The 18,849-nt window shown below is 27.3% G+C and overlaps 5 protein-coding genes and 1 pseudogene across 6 annotated transcripts; 4 read left to right on the top strand and 2 right to left on the bottom strand.

The window, feature by feature from the left end:
• Positions 1 to 187: 187 nt before the first annotated feature.
• Positions 188 to 5,298, bottom strand: LOC127068997 (transcription elongation factor SPT5-like). The gene is made up of 11 exons (XM_051005543.1): positions 4,735 to 5,298; positions 4,566 to 4,654; positions 4,239 to 4,494; positions 3,909 to 4,141; positions 3,325 to 3,823; positions 2,900 to 3,251; positions 2,243 to 2,829; positions 1,796 to 2,154; positions 1,317 to 1,718; positions 1,053 to 1,228; positions 188 to 976 (listed from the first exon to the last, which is right to left on the bottom strand). Exons 1-11 carry the CDS (start codon positions 4,902 to 4,904, stop codon positions 740 to 742), a joined length of 3,360 nt encoding a protein of 1,119 aa, XP_050861500.1. The 5' UTR covers positions 4,905 to 5,298; the 3' UTR covers positions 188 to 739.
• A 354-nt stretch (positions 5,299 to 5,652) lies between these two features.
• Positions 5,653 to 9,625, top strand: LOC127069239 (arfaptin-2). Its single transcript, XM_051006029.1, has 6 exons — positions 5,653 to 5,958; positions 6,223 to 6,428; positions 6,549 to 6,716; positions 6,933 to 7,254; positions 7,355 to 7,532; positions 7,606 to 9,625. The coding sequence occupies exons 2-6, from the start codon at positions 6,227 to 6,229 to the stop codon at positions 7,756 to 7,758; spliced, it is 1,023 nt and encodes a 340-aa protein (XP_050861986.1). The 5' UTR covers positions 5,653 to 5,958; positions 6,223 to 6,226; the 3' UTR covers positions 7,759 to 9,625.
• A 690-nt stretch (positions 9,626 to 10,315) lies between these two features.
• Positions 10,316 to 11,460, bottom strand: LOC127069242 (mitochondrial import inner membrane translocase subunit Tim10 B-like). Of its 2 annotated transcripts, none has more exons than XM_051006032.1 (4): positions 11,327 to 11,460; positions 10,997 to 11,133; positions 10,825 to 10,920; positions 10,316 to 10,709 (listed from the first exon to the last, which is right to left on the bottom strand). In XM_051006032.1, the coding sequence occupies exons 2-4, from the start codon at positions 11,018 to 11,020 to the stop codon at positions 10,533 to 10,535; spliced, it is 297 nt and encodes a 98-aa protein (XP_050861989.1). In that variant the 5' UTR covers positions 11,021 to 11,133; positions 11,327 to 11,460; the 3' UTR covers positions 10,316 to 10,532. The 2 variants fall into 2 exon arrangements, with proteins under 2 accessions (XP_050861989.1, XP_050861988.1); XM_051006031.1 differs by having other exon boundaries at positions 11,222 to 11,434.
• Positions 11,461 to 11,483: 23 nt separating this feature from the next.
• LOC127069241 (transcription factor Adf-1-like) lies at positions 11,484 to 12,502 on the top strand. Its single transcript, XM_051006030.1, is given in 2 exon segments — positions 11,484 to 11,920; positions 12,065 to 12,502. Coding segments are annotated over 2 exon segments (375 nt in total). The 5' UTR covers positions 11,484 to 11,712; the 3' UTR covers positions 12,232 to 12,502.
• Positions 12,343 to 14,689, top strand: LOC127069196 (uncharacterized; annotated as a pseudogene).
• Positions 14,690 to 14,927: 238 nt separating this feature from the next.
• Positions 14,928 to 18,426, top strand: LOC127069238 (folliculin). The gene is made up of 8 exons (XM_051006028.1): positions 14,928 to 15,293; positions 15,495 to 15,912; positions 15,982 to 16,087; positions 16,939 to 17,213; positions 17,272 to 17,384; positions 17,462 to 17,788; positions 17,877 to 18,111; positions 18,235 to 18,426. Exons 2-8 carry the CDS (start codon positions 15,608 to 15,610, stop codon positions 18,374 to 18,376), a joined length of 1,503 nt encoding a protein of 500 aa, XP_050861985.1. The 5' UTR covers positions 14,928 to 15,293; positions 15,495 to 15,607; the 3' UTR covers positions 18,377 to 18,426.
• The last annotated feature ends 423 nt before the right edge of the window (positions 18,427 to 18,849 follow it).

The following is an 18,849-nucleotide window of genomic DNA, read 5'->3' as shown; positions in this document are numbered from 1 at the left end:
TTATTTACGCGTAAGTATACTATTGAATAAATAGTAGCAAAAGAAATGAATAAGTAAACAATTATATATGTTATACTATCTTTCTATATTTATTATACCTTTCTCAAAGGAAAACAATTTTCTTAAACTTTTAATCTAATTTAGATATAAAATTGGAAGAGATCGAAAACATATAAATGAAAGAACATTTGTTTTACTAGCACGTTATATTTAAAACTATAAATGTAAACGTATTTACAAATGTACAAATTAAAAGTAAATTAATTAATTAATATTATTGAAGTATAAATTCATCATCTCCTACTTATATATTTCATATTATTTTTTTGCTGAATTATAAATGCCATATGATGCTACTAGCAAATTATACCAGATTAAAACAAGAAAAGTTGCATTTAGCAATAACAATTAGAATGTTAAGTATCTAAAAGATAAAATTCCTTGAAATATTTACATCAATTATATAATTCTTATGTTACATTTTACATGACATTATGACAATTAATAATTTTTAATCCTTGAAAAAGTACGTGTATTTATCTACATGTATAGAGTATATACCTATATCACACAATCTGTCAGTTATTACAAATCACAGTATATGCCAACAATTAAATATCAGAAATTATAACTTCTAATGATTCAATTATGTGTTCAATCCAGATGTATATACATCTTTATAATAAGAAATATTTTTAAGTATGTATAATTTATAAACGTATAGAGACAAATGAAAGGATTATGAGGATTTCATTTTACACAAAAACCGCAAATGCAACATCTTTACCTCATCGGTATTCAATTTCACTACACCTTCTTGATTGTCGATCGAAAGTAATGTACCTACGGCTTCTCGCTCTTCGCCTATAATAACTTTCACTCGGTCTCCTCTCGAAGGTACTACTGGTTCCAATTGATCGCAAACCAAATTTACAACCCTGTCTTCCACGGGTAGAAACACGGCACACATACCGGCCTGATTGGTAAGAAATTATTTGAATAATTAAAATTTTATTAAATATTACGAATGAAACTATGTTTAATATACTCACAGAAATTCCTCGTATAACACCTTGCTGTCCTGCGAGTGCAGGATCCGGATGAGAACCGCGAATACGTACTTCTATGTCTGTTGTATGCCATTCGCTATTATTAATAATTCCAGATGTAACTCCAGTATCTAAACATGCTCCAGGAGTTTGTGGATTGTACGGACTTCCAGCGACTCCTACAACGGACACAAAATGTATTATTCAATGAAACAGGACACTCATGACACCTAGGAAGTATTAAATAACATATGTATTGTGTTTTACCTGGTGTCATGGGGCTATAAGCCATTGGTGATGGAGTAGCAAATGCTCCATGGGGACTCGTAGTATATCCAGTCCCATTTGGGGACGGTGTGGCGACATAGCCCGCAGGACTTGGACTCGCAGTTGCACTTCCCGCAGGACTTGGACTAGGTTGATATGAACTGAAACTTTGTTCAGATCCATACATAGTACCAGGTGTTTGAGGAGTGAATGGACTACCGGTAGGAGGATAGCCGGGTCCATATCCAGGTGAACCGGCTTCTTCTATATTGTAACCATCAAAATCGTTTGTTCTCGCTGGTGTGTTAGTGACTGTAGGATCCCACGCACCTGATTGACCAGGTGTCCGTGAACCATCATGAGATGGCGTCATAGAACCATAATGAGGAGTACGTGATCCATCTGTAATAGAAATATAATCGATTATTTCTAAATATTAGATTCTGAACAAATTTCAAGCGTAATTGTAAATGACTCACTTTCGTACATAGGCGTCTGAGATCCATGCATAGGAGTTTTGGATCCATCTCTTGCATACATTGGTGTTTGTCCACCAACCGTGTACGCTGGTGTACGACTGTAACTGCTGAAACCACCGTCTTTCGTCGGTACTCCAACGTTTGCAATGTGAGATCTGTCCACGGATATCGTTTGACACGTCGAATGTAGTTCTACACGCGCAGTAGTTTCCGTAGCATCTTTAACTATGCCTACGTTTCCTTTATATGGCCCGCCAGTTATTTTTATAGTCGTTCCTATTAACTCTCTGTCTCTTCTTATACTTCCACCGCGACCTCTACCTCTACTACCGCCACTTCCTCCTCGTCCCATACCTCCTCTATATATATATAAAAAAATATATATTTATCGTGTATTGAAAATATACTAAATAAATAAAAAGAAGACAACAAAAACATGATACTAACCCGCTCGGATGCATTGGCGAGGCAATTCTTGGTGACATGAAACCCGAGATTGAAGATATAGATGTAATAGCAGATTTGTTTCCACCAGAAAGTTGTAGATGTCTTGTTTTACAAACGAATATGCCTCCATTATCAACAAACATTCTTGAATGTAAAAATGCAAAACTTCTATAAAGATGTTTTATTTCACCACCTCTTCCTGCATGTGGCCCATCAATTACTTTAACAATATCTTTTTTTTGTATAGGATTTTGTTGAGAATCCAAAGCTACTGCATTTCTATTCTCTCGACGCTTCGTAAGTCCTTGTGGTCTAGCTTCAATCACTTTGCCATGCATAGAAAGAACATGGAAATTTTCACGCTCAAGACGAACTATAACACCGACTGTTTGAGCATCAAGTTGAACTAAATCACCCCATTGAAACTGGCCTAAACTATCAACACCAGTTGCCATATCCGAACATAATTGTAAATCTCTTGGAAGCACTTCCAGTTCATGCATCGATAAATCAGAGAACAAAACTACTCTATTTTGTTCGACTCTAACGATTAAACCTGTATCACCTTCGTATCGTCCCGCTACTACCTGTAAATTGAAAATACTTTATTTTTTTATGATTATATTTTACCGATTATAATACAAAATGTTTACTTACTTTTACATGATCACCCATTGTAAAGTATTTTCTCAATTCTGATGATTGAAATTCTAAAGCCTCCTTTAACTCTTCATGTTTTGGCATGACCATTATCATGTTTCCATCTATCGAAACAATCTTGCCTTGCAAGTTTATCAATTCACCTTCGCATACTTCTACATTATCTCCATTACTGAAGGAATGTGTCACTGCTTGATCTTCTTTTCCAGCAGGTACTCCTGTTGTTGGAGTACCGCTTAAATCTATTTCGATGCCTTCGGGTGCTTCCTCAAATCTCTCTAACTCGGAAAGAGTTGGCTTTACACCTTCTGATATAATAGCAGTTGTCGTGAAATTTTTATAGAGGAATCTGGAAAAAAATCATTATTTTAAAAAAGAGATGTAATATTAGAGATAATAGAAACTAGAAAAAATGTACTTACCCTTTTCTACTATATCTATTGCCTTCAAAAATTAAGAAATCTCCATCGCTGGTAACTTCTCCTCCAATAGCTCGAATTGCTTCTGGATCGAATGGTTTAGCAGGTGGTCTTCTTTTCTTTTTTCTTTTTAAAGCCTCAGATTCGCTTTGTGCAGTTCTTAAAGCACCTCGGGGCCGGGTATAATCTATTCTTGGCAGTAACTTTAAGTGCACTTGATTTTGTGCTAAATCAACATAATCTACCTGTGCGATATCATCTTTATAAATTCCTCTTTTCAATCTGACCCACTGTTTAGCCTTTAATCCTGTTTGTTCTTTCACAACTCTTAATACATCAGTCATTTCTTTAATTGGTACCATCTGCTGTTTCCATATACCCATTCTTAAATTTCCTACATTTTCAATAGCAGCTTTTATGTGTGGTTGCTTGTAAGCTTCTATATAAATATAACCTTTTACACCTTCAGGTACAACAACTGATTTGATTTGAAGTGGTTCTCCTACAAAAACAAAATATGAATAGAATTCATTAAGAAATATAGTTAATTATATTAGAATAGAAAACAAATGAAAAATATATGATACCAGAGAACTGATATGTAATAAATTTTCGCATTAATAAAAGTACAGTTGCTCTTTCTTCCCCAATACGGCATTTTATCATCCAGAGATTTGGATCTTTAACTCCAGGGAGTAAAGTTTGTTGAGTAATTTCATCATTCATCTCTTCACCTCCATCACCAAAGTGACGAACAGCTGCAGATTCATCTGCATATTTCTTCCTCAAATATTCTTCTATTTCATCTTCTTTTTGAGAACTAATATAAATTAGTTATAATTAGTTATAATGAGGAATTAGTATAATTTATAAAATATACGTTATCATTTTCTAATATATTAAATATTAAAACTTACTCCCAGAGATTAGTGCCTCTACGTCTTCCTTCAATTTCTCTTGCAGTAGGTCCTAATTCATCTACTTCGTTCCCTACAATACCAATTTCTTGAGCTCCTTCTTCCCATTCTTCGTCATCTTCAACTTCATCATCTACTTCAGCTTCATCAATAATAAATCCACCAAATCTATCTTTTTTTTTTTTCTTTCTAGGTCTATCATCGTCTTCTTCCTCTTCCTCTTCATCATACTCGCTACTGCCATCCAGATCTTCACCTATAATCATAGAATATTATTGTTACTTTTATTTGCTATATAATATATCGCAAGTACTCAAAGTATTTTACCTTCAGGTTCTTCTTCTGGTTCTACTATCTCTTCGTCACCAGATCTAACTTCCTCAGCTTCATCAGCTTTTGCATCTCCATCTTCTGATCTAAATATTCAAAGATGGTAAATAGAAAGAAATTAAAACAAAGCATCATATGAATTTCCATTTAGAAAAAAACTGTTTACCCTGATCCTGATCTAGAGCGCGATCGAGATCTAGACAGACTTCTCGAAGGTGACCTGGAAGGGCTTCTACTGCGTGAAACACTACGATTTTCTTCTTGATCGCTTTCGCTACCTTCACCCCCACGATCACTTTCATTATCGGAAAAATTACTTCCTTCTGACTCAGACATATTTTATTTTTATTAAGAAAACTTTTAATTCACTTTAGGTTAATCTTTTGTTTATATTTCATATGCGCAGCATAAAAGAATCTCGACGAGAATAAACGACTTTGGACCGGGTGTTCACAACACGATAGAAAAAAATGGAAAAAAATGACAAATAAAATCTTATCAATAAACAACTGTATTTGCTTAAATAAACAATAATACAAATGATAACTATATCAAATGTCCTGATTATGTTGCCAGATCATGACGAACACTGTTTATCGCAGCACTTCCGTATCACGTGGTAGTGGACTTGTTTAAAAATTGTCAAAATAAAAAAAAATAAAAAAAAAATAAAAACGCGTACCGCACGCTAGTAGAGCTTCTATCCTGGCACGAGCGTTGCTTACCAACTGTGTACTATTATAAGGGGCGGCAACATCGTTGGCGGGAATGAGTGATTCATCGAAAACTTGTGTGAATGTATATAAAAATAACTGGGTAAAATTCATTTCCTAAATGAGTAAATTTTTTAATGCAGCTATTATACTATAATGCTATATCATTAAAAGATAGAAAAAGATGTAATAAATATTACAGGTAATTTTATATAATAATTGGTTTTTAACCAATTCTTTATCAAGTTAAAGCAAATAGAAAATTATACTGAAATCATATATAGAGAGGAGTCCAGATCGATTGGAATCGGTCTAACTGTCAGGCTTACCAACTTTTATGATTGATATAATATTACTCTTACAAAATATAATAATATTTTATATCTCAATGTTAAATATAAATAATTACTGAATTTGCAATAGTCTATAGTTTTTAATATGATAGTAAAATAGTACTTTTATTATAGTTATCTACTAACAAGACAAGTTTTTACTTCGTGGCGTCTCCGCTATGAATGGTTCAGTATTTACATCTATTTCGTTCATGTTTCGCTCTTAATTCGTTGCCAATCACTTGAAATAGTTTAATGGAGGTAATGTGTACGTAGATTGAGTCAGTAAAGAATTAAAAATTTTTTATGTTCTAAAAATAGTCACGAATAATAAAGAAAATTTTTGTAAGTATTCCACTATGCATTATGTAAACTAATTTTCTATGTAAATAATATAAAATATTAATTCAAAATAATCAAATATAATTTTAAACAATTGTCAAAAAATATTTTAGGATAACTTTTTGTGATTATCATTTTATTCTAATATATTTTATTTCTTTTAAATATGATTGTATAAAATAATAGAATTAAAAGCATGATAAGAAATTGATTAATTTATTATGATATGAATAATTCTATAAATTAACTATATGTATATTTTTTAAGTGAGATGTCACAGATTACTGTAACATCAAGTGTAATGGAAAGAAGCATTCATGAAATGTTAAAAGATGCTCCTTCTTTAAATGAGAGCGATAGTGCTGTTCATTCTGGAACACCTCCACCACATGTTCCAAATAATTGTAGTGGAGATAATTTACCTAGACCAGCTACCATAAATTTAACTGTAGGTAGCTCGGTGCCACAAACATGTATGTATATATTATTTGCTATAATATTTTTATTATATTAATTATTTAAATATATAATAGTAAATAAAGATGATTTTAATATTTAATTTAGAAATAAATTTGATACTAATTTTTTAACAGCAATGAATGTATCTCCAAACACACCTATTCAAAATGGAGATACGCAAACAATGCGTACAGCTCAAAGTAAAATTGAAAGTATTAAAAATTGGAGTATTTCTACATATAAATGTACTAAACAACTTATGTATGAAAAACTTGGGAAAACATCACGTACCGTTGATTCTGGTAAGTTTTTATCAATTAAATAAATTGATAAAATTGATACAAATTTTTAAATATTACTTTGATTAATTTCTTTTAAAATAAGTACTTCTTTTTTACACGTAAGTTATTTAAAAATTATTTTAATATAATACAATTTATGTATAATCTACAATAATATTAAACTGTAATATGTATAATGTATTATAAAATATAATTTTATGGATTGAATATTTCTAGAACTTGAGAGTCAAATTGAATTATTGCGAGATACTCAAAGGAAATATTGCAATATCTTAAGATTATCTCGGGCTTTAGCCTCTCACTTCCATCATGTGGTACAAACTCAACATGCTTTAGGAGAAGCATTTTCTGAATTAGCACAAAAATCACCTGAATTACAAGAAGAATTTTTGTATAATTCAGAAACACAAAGAAATTTGACTAAAAATGGGGAAACACTGCTAGGGGCTTTGAATTTCTTTGTATCTTCTGTAAATACTCTTTGCAACAAGACTATTGAAGATACTTTACTAACAGTACGTCAGTATGAAATAGCACGGTAAGAAAGATGACATTTTAAAAGAAATATTTTTACATTAAAATAAAACTGCAAAATAATATGCATCTGTATATAATTAATGTGTTTTATTATGTAACAGAATTGAATACGATGCATACAGAACAGATCTTGAAACACTAGCACAGGCTATAAAGTCGGATGGAAATAATGCAGCTAGATTAGAAGAAGCACAGTTAAATTATGAAGAACACAAACAAAATTTTGAAAAATTACGTTCTGATGTTTCAATTAAATTAAAGTTTTTAGATGAAAACAGAGTATGTATAAATTTATTAAATATTTAATCATATATTTATTATGGATTATTATTTAAAAGTTTTTTTCTTTTAGATTAAAGTAATGCATAAACAGTTACTCCTATTTCATAATGCAGTATCTGCTTATTTCTCTGGGAATCAAACTGCATTAGAAGCAACGCTTAAACAATTTAATATTAAAGTTAAATCTCCAAATTCATCTTTACCATCATGGTTAGAACAGTAGTCTTTGATAATGTGTATTTGAAGATCATGAAGAATATAAAAGAATGCATTCGTCCATACGAATCTCCTTTAACACAACATACAGTAAAGGTAGGATTCCTAAATATCAGGATAGTTATTCGTACATATTGAGCTGCCGAATACTTTATCAGTTTAAATCATTTATAAATCAGAAAAATGTATTATATGATGTAAAAATGACAGACTGAATTGTATTGATTATAGTTTCTCTGTACTAAGTCAAAAAACCACATTTAGTGTCTATGCGTCTTTTTGAAAATAGATGTCCCACCTATTTTTCTTATTAATGGAGATATCAAATCTGATATTTACAATCACGTATATATCATATTCTCCTTAATGAAAGAAGTTGCTGGATATTTGTTTTCAAGAAGGTATTAAGTACTACTAATAATAACCCTAAAAACTTCAGAAATTCTTTTATTGTTAATTTATTTACTTATTTAATATATTTTTTATTTATCTAATATGTATTACAAATATACAATTATATTATAATATAATAAAAAATGATACTTAATCAAACTTTTCCAATTAAATTTAAAATTAATATTTTATTTTGTTTTTGGAGTTTATAGGGTTAATTATAGAATTGCTTGGGCAGTGCTTAAAATAATAAGAAAAAGATCTGTTAAAGGATCATGACAAATATTTAATGCTTTTAACTTTTTTAAGTCAATGTATGTTTAATTTTGTATGTCTTCAACTTCTTAGTGAAATTTTCATGTATATAAAAATTATTCTGATAAATTAATATATATAAAATTTATAAAATGTGTTAGAAGTAATATTAAATAGCTTGTTAATATTTTATTTTTTCAGTTCATATAATAGAAAGAAATTGTCTATTAATATGATATATATTACTACTTACAGGGGAATAACTATTAATTAGTTAATAATATTATCATAAATACTATATAATTTAATCTAAATAATTTGATCAGTTCTTGATTTTCAAAAAAAAAAAAAAAGAAAGAAGGAAAGAAAAGAAACAATCGAAGTTGTTATAAGATGACAATCTTAACCAATAAATTCCAATATACTTTGAATAATAATGAAAGAGAAACATTTTTTTCTAATATATTTATTATTTATAAAATTTATAGAATTATTATCGATTAAAACATTGAAAAAGTAACTTTGATAAATTTTTTGAAGTACAATATGAATATCTTCCTAAGTATCTATCATAAAGAAATAATTGTATGTAAATAAATATTGAATAATTAATTTCTTTTTTACATGTTGAAAGCAGATATAATAAATAATTTATTCTACAAGCTAGTCAAATTTAGTATTATTCTAATTAACAATATACTTATATTAACATATTTAATTTTATTATTTTTTACAATTTTGCATAATTATTTATGATACGAATAACTCAAAATATAATATAATTTTATCATTATATTTTAAGGAAATCATTCTGGTAATATAACATTAGATTGTTATGCTTGTTATATTGTTATATTCCTATACTTTTGATTATTTGCACATGCTTAAATGTAGATATTAAGATAAAAAAATAAAATCTGTTTTATTAGAGGAGATTATCTTATGATCATCAATGCGATATTAAAAATTTTTCAAGTTGAATCTTCTGAAGGAAATATGATATATAATGACTACATCAAGTATGCAAAATGTATGTAAACCAATGTTACACAAAATGTGTACAAGAAGTACACAATGTTTGATGATTGATTATGAAAGATCATAATTATAAGTAGTGTATAATTCTGCTTTAGTATATTATATTATAGATATTTTATTTAATATGTTTTATGCTTATTCATTGTGGAGAATGTGAAAAATAACGTTTTAATATTAATAATAATTTAATTATTGTTAAAACCATTCCAGATATAACTTTAAATTATCTATAGTTTAGGAGATATGTAAAAGTTGCTATATATAAATGCATATGAAAGCAGTTACTAGCTAATAAATTTCTAGGTGACTGTATGAAATAATTTACATGGAAACAATATACGGCTTAATAATTTTTTTATATGTAAGAAGAAACGTAGTTTGTGTAAAGTGTGTTTCAGGTTCAGTGATTGCCTCTTTTTTGGCTTCAAATTACACATTATGCAATAAAATAGAAATAAAATTATTATTCATAGCCTCTATTTTAACTTATCAAATTTTCATAAAACATGCAATTATATTTTGTTAACAATTATATATAAAAAGCATATTCTACTTTACAAGATCATGTATTTTTCATGTCTTAACTGTGTTTTACATAGTACTTGTGTTTTTCATGTATAAACTGAAATTATAAAATATAATTATTTATTTGCATATAAAGAAGACAATTTTTTAATAGTTTTTTCAAAATTTGAAGTACCAAAAGAGATAATTATCAAATTTGAAACGTTCTATCTAGTATGTTCCTAATTATAATGTTATTGTGTGTGTATATTATGTGTATACAAATTCTTAATAAATCAATGCTTATATAATCTGTACTTTTTTTGAAATATGAGTCATAATGATCTGATAAGTTTGTTATTATATTATAATTATTATTGATGTAAATATTAATCTTAAATTTAATTTTAATTAGAATGCTTATTACTATATAAATACAGTATTTTAAATTTCATAAATATTTTTTCTATTCAAAGCAATGAAATTTTTGTTTTATTTAAATTTGATATTAAAAATCTTAATAAAGATATGGATAAATATGGTAGATAAAGAAAGTACAATTTTTTATAGAAATAAATATATTATTATAATTTATGATATAGCTGTTCCTACTTTCTGTTCATCTTCTGATTGTGCCATTATTGCTGCTTGATTATTCAATTCTTCTATTCTTTTACGAACTAGAATAGGTTGAATTTCCATATATAATTCCATAATTTTGTGATTTGCATGTATATGCTTCTCTGTACAATTTTTTATACATGAATCCTGTAAATAAAAAATATGTTTTCAACACACTTCTAAAGATTTCATTACAATATGATTAAAATGAAAGACACATTACAATATGATTAAATTTTTAAGATATATTACTCGATTATACCTCGTTAGAAGTTATTTCTCTAGTAAGGAATGTATCGGCACATCTCTTGAAGCAAGTCTCTGATATTTGATTATATACAAGAAGAAAGTCTCGAAACTATGAAAAAAAGAATATAAGACAATTTTTCTATACTTCCTCTTAGTCTATAAGGCATAATTTAAAAGCAAGTTACATTTCTCAATTGAAGAAGATCCATTTTAAAGTTTGATGATAAAGTAAATTATTAAATTATTATATTAGTGAAAGATGTGCAAATTAAAATGTCTCAATTCATTTATAAATAAGTGCTTTTATAATAACATATATAACCTACGGGGATTATATCTAGTAAAATGTTTGTTAAAGCGCGAAGGGAATAATATGATTTTTTATAGTGAACTTAAATTAATATATTTACAAGATAAATGAATTGGTCGTAGATATAATGTAGAATAAATGAACAAATAACAAAATGTTTATAAAAACGAAAAACAATTACAAATAGAAGCCTACGATCATTTACTTTTAGACGTGATACTAAGATAGACGAGCTTCTTTTTCATACAATTTGGTAATGGCTCTCACTGTGGCTATCAGAGGACGTTCATTGGCTATAATGTTATTAATGTCTCTCTAACCACTAAAGTAAAAGGTCAAAATTTCATAAGGATGTAAAATGTAGTATAAAGAAATCAACCAATTTCAATCGAGTATTAGACTTTCCGTAATCCCTCTACTTTTGTCTATAAAACTTAAAACACAACATCGAAAAATTTCATAAAGATAAAAGTTTTACGGTATATTTCTTTTGGACAACCAATCACAAATAATCATATAGTACACGCTTTAGTTTGAAACTTAATACCAAAAGTTAGTAAGGTTATGTATTAACGTTGTTTGTTTAGAGAAATGAGCGATCATAATCAATGTTGTGATACGTTTGATAACTTTGAAAATGAAATATTTGAAAATGAAAGTGTTAAAAAAAGTGATGAACTACTCATTGATGCTGTGAGAGCATATCCACATCTTTATAACTACAAAGATCCTAATTTTAAAAATCATTTGATGAAAAAAAATTCGTGGAAAGAAATAACCTTAACAGTAAATATACCAGGTAAATAAAAGCATTATTATTAAATGATAATTATATATGTATATTAATATATGTGTATTAATAATTATTATAATATACATTTAGGTTCTCTACCTTCTTTGTTTGTTTCTTTATTTATCAATAAGAAAATACATCTTTTTATAGTTTCTGAGTGTCAGATCTGATGGGTAAGATTTCGTGAAAGATTCGGAAAAGAAAAACGTCAAAGAGAGTTAGATTTAAAGAATGGCAATGGAATTAGTCAACGTAATATTTTCACATATTACGAAACTATGTCATTTCTGAATGATCGTATTAAAAGAAGAAAATAAGTTTATGAATAAATAATACAAATCAATGTTCTGCTTTACTGCTATATATTTGATATCAAATGTTATACGTCTTCCTTAGATCTTATACAAATGTCTTAAATTTAAAACATCCAATCACATACATGTATTTCATTGTCTGATTCTTCGTCCACAAATAAAAAAGACGACCAAAAAATGAATCTTTCAATGGATAGTACAATTATTAAAAATACAGAGTCTCCAATCTTCAAAACTACCTCACAATTCTCAAATATAACAGATGAAATACCAATTGAACCATGTGCAAACTTCTTAACAAAATTTCATATCAGGCACTGTTCCTGCTTCTTCGTCAATGACATCACTCAAAAATAGTCACTTAAGTTTAATTGGTCCTCCTAGACATTTTTCGGATGTTCCTCATAATCTTCATAAATCTGATGATTCGACGAGAAACTCGATCTTTTCAATGTGTGAATCCACCTCTTCTCCAGCAGCAACAATTTTTCAAACTCCATCTTCACGAAGACCATCATTTAAGAAAAAAAATAATTCGGTCGAATTAGAAAGTTCTTTAATTTTACATTGCGAAACTATACACCAACGTCTTCTGGATAATCATAATTCCGAAGTGACTGATAATTCGGACGAAATTTTCGTAAAGTTAATTGTTAATCAATTAGAAAGATTACCACTACATGAAAAACAAAAACGGCAACAATCAATCATACAAATTTTGTATGAACCTTATAACTCTTGAGTAGATGAAAATGACACCAAAGCTATGAACCATTTTGATATTTTAAATAGCATGCTATTTTATGTTGTACTTTTGCATTTTATATTTTACTTTTTATGTCCTTCATGCACCTTTATAGTCACGTTCAAGAAAAGAGGGATATTTTAGATATGTTTCTTCGTATTATTTTTCTTTATATAAAATATATATAATATATTATTATATATTCCGCAATAACGAGGAGATTATATTGTTTCGACATAATGATAGATATTATATATTTTGCAACAAAGAAATTTATAATAGAAAATATTTTCAATAAGTATTTATATTGAAAATTTATTATACATATAAATACAAGAAGATTCCGAATTTCAATTATTTCATTATTTACACATTTTCAATTTATATTTATGGTTAAATATGATCTTGTATTTATTTTATTTAGTAATTATATTTTATTTATGAAAAAAATTTAGAAAGTATTGAATTAGCTGAAGTTAAAAAAATTTATACTTAAGTGTTATCGTAACTTCAGGTACTAAAATTCTGTGATGTTTTTTTCTTGTTAAAAATGGTCTAACTTTTTTTAATAATTTATTAAAAATTGGAACCGTCATATTTATATATCAAAAGAATATATGTGAATCAGCTTTTATTTTTTGAATTAGATGAGAAAAATCTTGGTTAGTACCTGTGATTAATAGGTCATATCCACCATTGATAATTTAACTACATTTGAGAGTTTTTTTATTGTAATACTATCAACCCCATAATCACAATCAGTAGCCCTGCAAATATTCTGCCTTTTTCTTTCATCATCTTATGGTATTTTGCTTTAATGGATGATCTAGAAAATAGTTTTCTTTACACATATATAAACTTACTATTTTTCCTTGTAAAATATTCATGACTTAGATTTGTTAGCAAGATTGATAAATTTTATTCTAATTTTTATTACAGATTTTTTCCAGATCAACATTAAATTAAGAAAGTAAATATAAATATAATATTTTAATTAAACATATGTTTATAGCATAAGATATTTCTTATTAAATGTAAATGATTCTAATATTCATATATATAAATAGATTTCATATTTATGTAAAATCCGTAATTTAATACAAAATTGTTAGTAAAATATGAAAAATTATTGTTATTTCTAGGTTATATAAGTTTATAAATGGAAGACGATTTTTCATGTTTACTATTGGTTGAATTTTACATTTAAACCAACTTGTTATGAATATACGTTTACACTTTAAGTTTACAGCTTAAATTCTTACAAACTTTTGTATACAATGGCCTTACGTTGCCATCTCAATGCCGTGTTATGATGCTATATGCTTGCAAATTGCTACGTTACGGTTAGTATCGTAAAAGGTGTGTGGCATAAAAGAAAGTAAGAGCCACTTCGACCAACTTCGATTAACTTTAATCAATATTAACTCGATCAGCAGTGTAACCAACAGCAGAATTTTTAATCGTATGTCGTTTTTGGTTATTTTCTTGATATCAATAACCATTTAAAAATTGTATACATAGTATGGAAATATAGATATGTATTCTCTTAGTTATTTTAATTATTATTTTGTCTCATACTTTGTATAGAAATTGGAAGTGAACGTGGCATAGCCATCATGTTATATAGTAATGATATGTCGTCTACCGTTTGAAATTCAAAATTAACTTATAGTTTCATAGATAAATTTCACAGGAATAATAGAATAATATCTGTATTAGCATATTTATAAGCATTTGATCTGTATAAAAATAATCAATTATAAATAAAAAGCATTAAACTTAAATCAATTGATAATTTGTCTAATATCATTAAGAAACTATAAAACACGTACAACGATGCTGCCATCTAAAATTTTACTAATATTAAATTAAGAAATTTATGTATATACACACATTTCTTATATTTTCACAAATCAGACCTTCAAACTACTATTTGTAGCTATAATCTGTTACGACTAAGTCAATTTGTACATTATTACATTTTATCGGAATTTGATAGATTATGTATTTATATAATAATAATTGTAAAGAATTAGACGAATTTAATACTTTGCTTAAAAACTTTTGGAATGTTATAAAACTTGAATTTGTTGACTTCAACTTTCATTGTTATGTAAAATAGTGATATTCAAATTAAAAACGGATTAAATTTGCTCGGGATTTAACAATAACAATAAATAAGTTCCAATTAAAAAAGTTACGAGTGTAGTTGTGTTTAATATAATCACGTGTTCTACTTTAGTATCAGTTTCGTTGTATCACGTGAAAGAGGTCAAAAAATAAATTTCATTTTAATTTCTTATCAATGACAAAGAAATAGGTATGTATGTTTATCAATATATTTTTATTACTTTCAGTATTCCACAATGACATTTTACTCTAAATAATATTATAACATTATGAATGATTGTTTATGAATGATTTGTTTAATAAAATATTATATTTAAGTAATTTATCATGTTTCAGGTAACTTTAAGATTTTTTGAATTATTACTACATTTATGCACTTATATATTTACAGGTATCATTTGCAGGTAATGCTAAATATTAAAAAGTGTCATAAGAAAGAACGTTTATAATCTTGGTATAGCCAAGGTAATTTGTAAATTCTAAAATTTAGATTTTAATAAAGCGATGAATGCCGCTATTGCCTTATGTACATTTTGTGAAATACATGGACCTAAAGTAATATTTACTACGCAAACTTATCGCAATTATGATAATCAAACTACAGAAAAGTTAAAATTTTATGGACCAAAAGAAATATTAAAACAAGCGCAGACTACAATAGATGAAGGACAACAAGAATGTGAAGGTTGTCAAAGTATTAATAATTTAAAATACTTGAGTAATGAGCATGATACCAGAACATCTTTTTTATCTGCTCAACAACCATTGACTCAAGATATTGAAATTTTATTAAAACATGCATGCATCAGGTAGTTTATATTTACAGTGTTTTTTATCATTTAAAATATATATATATTATAAATATTATATTTTATTAGGAGTCTTAGTTGTGAGGTACATCCAGGCAAAGAAGGTGTTTGCTATTTTGGAGATGAATACAGAGGGCATGTTTTAAGTCGTACTTTTACATTAAAAGATGCCCAGGTGAATTATACAACGAAAAAGCATGTTTGGTAGCTATTACAACAAATTATTCAAATCATTTTAATATTAAAGTTTTTTATATTATAATCTGTTAAAAGTCAAATTATATATACAAGATATAACAAAACTACATGACAAAACTTCAGAAATGGATTTCTTATATGTAGAAAAGAAGAATAGATTCTATCAACATGAGTCTAAAAATGCTTAATTTTTTAGTTATAAGATTTCCAATTATGATTTTAGTGCATTGCCATTCATCAAATTATAAACTTAAAAAAAATATATTATTGTATATAAATGCGAATGCATTCATTTGAGTACTTATATTATCTCATCAATAGACTAGAATGAATAATACATATTCAAAACTGTGACAATACTTAGCAAGCTTCTAAGCTAGGAACTTTATGAGATGACAAGCTGATGTCTGTATTCATGAATGAGGTGAATATATCAAATATTTGATATAAAAAATATCAGTAGGGCATATCATAATTCCAATAAATCAATATAACTGGAATACATTAAGATTATATTTGAAAGTCTTATAACTCATAAATTAAGCATTCCCAAACCCATATTAATAGAACTTATTTTCCTTCTCTACTTACGAAGAATTTATACCTGAAATTTTACCTGAAATATAGTTTTGTTACACTTGGTATATTAAAAATCATATTTTGTTTAAAGATTTTATTTCATTTTTCTTAATCATCAAAAGAAACATTTACTAATCTTGATAAAGCTTAGGTACATTAATAGTAAAATGTAATAAATAAAATAAATATGAACATATTGATATATAAAATTTCTTCTAATATCAGATTCACATTTAATTATTTTTACAGGCAAGAGGCTTTCGCAGATGGTGCAGCTTTATTGTTTTTATGAGGGATAAGCAGTTTTTATTGAACATGTGGCCATTTTTAATTGATAATCTAAGAGAGGTCATTAGAGAATTACAGGACTGTGCAGAAAGGAAATACAATATTGAAGAAGCTGAATGCCCACAAAGAACAATGCGTTTGACTACAACAAATAGCAGCTCAGGCTCCTGTCATAATTCAACAAAACAAGTTAGAGCACTTAGCAGTATAACAAATGAGAAGCATGTTTATGTCAGGTATAAAAAATACTTTATATTGTACAAAGTATAGATATATATTTTTAGATTTTTCTAGAATCCACATGTGGCTTGTATGGATCCTTAGTGCAGGTGCTAGACATTTTATAGAAATTTTACCAATGAGTTTACTAGATAAAGAACTTAATTACAATTTAGAACATCGTATAGGTTAGTATAATAGATGAAAAAAATTTAGTTAAAACATATATGTATATTATACAATTAAATTACATCATATTTTTTAGAAACTGAAGAAGGATTCACTTTGGTTAATACAAAATTACCCGTAAATTTGAACTTAAATACAGAAGAATCTCAAACATCAGAGTTTTCTGAGATTTCAAATAATGCTGCTATTCTTATTTTAAGAAATTTAAAAAAGATAATTGGCAAAGATCAATTCAGACAATTATTATACTCTAGTTTAACTGGCATTCAAATTTTGGTGAGAGGTCCAAAAACTCAAAGAATTGAATTATTACATGGATTAAGTTCACTAGTACCAAGAGCATGTAGAAGAGTACATACACAAGCAGTAGAATATCTGGATCTAAATAAATATAATTTTATTGGTATATAAAACTTGTAATTTTTATAATTTAAGATATTGTAATTTCTTGATGCACAGCGAAATTAAGTACATATAACATAATTCTTCAGGAGTGGACACATCTGTAGCTGTACCTTTACCATCTCCAAATGTATGTAGATTGGATATTATAGCTGATGAACATAAAGTTGAAAATACACCATCACATATAGTTAAATGGACTGGTTTACTCCCATTAAAACTTCCTACATTGTTAGTAAAACTTGAAAAATCGTTGGAAGATGAAAAACTTGGAAATTCTGTTCTTAAGGCACACTTTATTGCTTTACAGAAAGAATGGGCAAAGTAAGAAAACACAAATTATTAAGTATATATAAATTAAATACAAACTTTTCTCTTATATATATATATATATATATATATATATATATATATATATATATATATATATATTTGAATTTGTTACAGTATTGCAAGGGTTGTTCATGCAATGCGAGGCAGAGGTCATCGTGGAGATCTTTCTGGTCTCATGCTTAGTTTAGGTGCTGGCCCTCATGATAAAAAATTGTTAGATGCATGGTCTATGGGTTTACCATCAAATCCTGCATAATTTATGTTTTGAAATTGTATGAATTGTAGTATACCATTGGGATACAAACATATTGTGTTGTTTCTTATACAAATCCTTTCCTAATTTTCATGTTCTTACAGTAGATTATTAAATATTAACTTCCTTTAGTCTTATATGATCTTAAAATATTAATTAAGTTAAGATTTATTGTCTTGCAAATTAAGGAGGTTAATAACAACATTTTATAATAAAAGACAATGAAGTTAAGAAGAAAAAGAGGAAGCCATAAAACTCTACTTATTTTAGATATAGTCATTGAAAAATAACAATAACTAAATTAATATTTTATTTATGATATTTACATAATAATAATAAGAATAAACTTATGAAATAAAATCATTTTTTATTAACAAACCGAGATTAAAGTGTTTTTATTTTTAATATTCAAATTTCCCAATATACGACTATAAAGGTTTTATTTTATAGTCACACAGAGATATATTTATTTTATA

The sequence above is a fragment of the Vespula vulgaris genome, chromosome 14 (assembly GCF_905475345.1).
Source record: "Vespula vulgaris chromosome 14, iyVesVulg1.1, whole genome shotgun sequence".
NCBI classification, from domain to species: domain Eukaryota; kingdom Metazoa; phylum Arthropoda; class Insecta; order Hymenoptera; family Vespidae; genus Vespula; species Vespula vulgaris.
The sequence above is the reverse complement of the archived record's forward strand: the minus strand, read 5'-3'. Positions and strand labels throughout refer to the sequence as shown.

Bases quoted from the DNA above. Each gene is read 5' to 3' on its own strand.
- LOC127068997 (XM_051005543.1), bottom strand. From the start codon at position 4,904: ATGTCTGAGTCAGAAGGAAGTAATTTTTCCGATAATGAAAGTGATCGT. The intron at 4,142-4,238 runs GTAAGTTTTAAT...AATTTATATTAG, and splicing joins AGAGGCACTAATCTCTGGGA to TTCTCAAAAAGAAGATGAAA. The intron at 1,229-1,316 runs GTAAAACACAAT...TGTCCGTTGTAG, and splicing joins TTATAGCCCCATGACACCAG to GAGTCGCTGGAAGTCCGTAC.
- LOC127069239 (XM_051006029.1), top strand. From the start codon at position 6,227: ATGTCACAGATTACTGTAACATCAAGTGTAATGGAAAGAAGCATTCAT. The intron at 6,429-6,548 runs GTATGTATATAT...ATTTTTTAACAG, and splicing joins TAGCTCGGTGCCACAAACAT to CAATGAATGTATCTCCAAAC. The intron at 7,255-7,354 runs GTAAGAAAGATG...ATTATGTAACAG, and splicing joins CGTCAGTATGAAATAGCACG to AATTGAATACGATGCATACA.
- LOC127069242 (XM_051006032.1), bottom strand. From the start codon at position 11,020: ATGGATCTTCTTCAATTGAGAAAT. The intron at 10,921-10,996 runs GTAACTTGCTTT...TTTTTTTCATAG, and splicing joins ATCTTCTTCAATTGAGAAAT to TTTCGAGACTTTCTTCTTGT. The intron at 10,710-10,824 runs GTATAATCGAGT...TTTTATTTACAG, and splicing joins GAGAAATAACTTCTAACGAG to GATTCATGTATAAAAAATTG.
- LOC127069238 (XM_051006028.1), top strand. From the start codon at position 15,608: ATGAATGCCGCTATTGCCTTATGTACATTTTGTGAAATACATGGACCT. The intron at 16,088-16,938 runs GTGAATTATACA...TTATTTTTACAG, and splicing joins TTACATTAAAAGATGCCCAG to GCAAGAGGCTTTCGCAGATG. The intron at 17,214-17,271 runs GTATAAAAAATA...AGATTTTTCTAG, and splicing joins GAGAAGCATGTTTATGTCAG to AATCCACATGTGGCTTGTAT.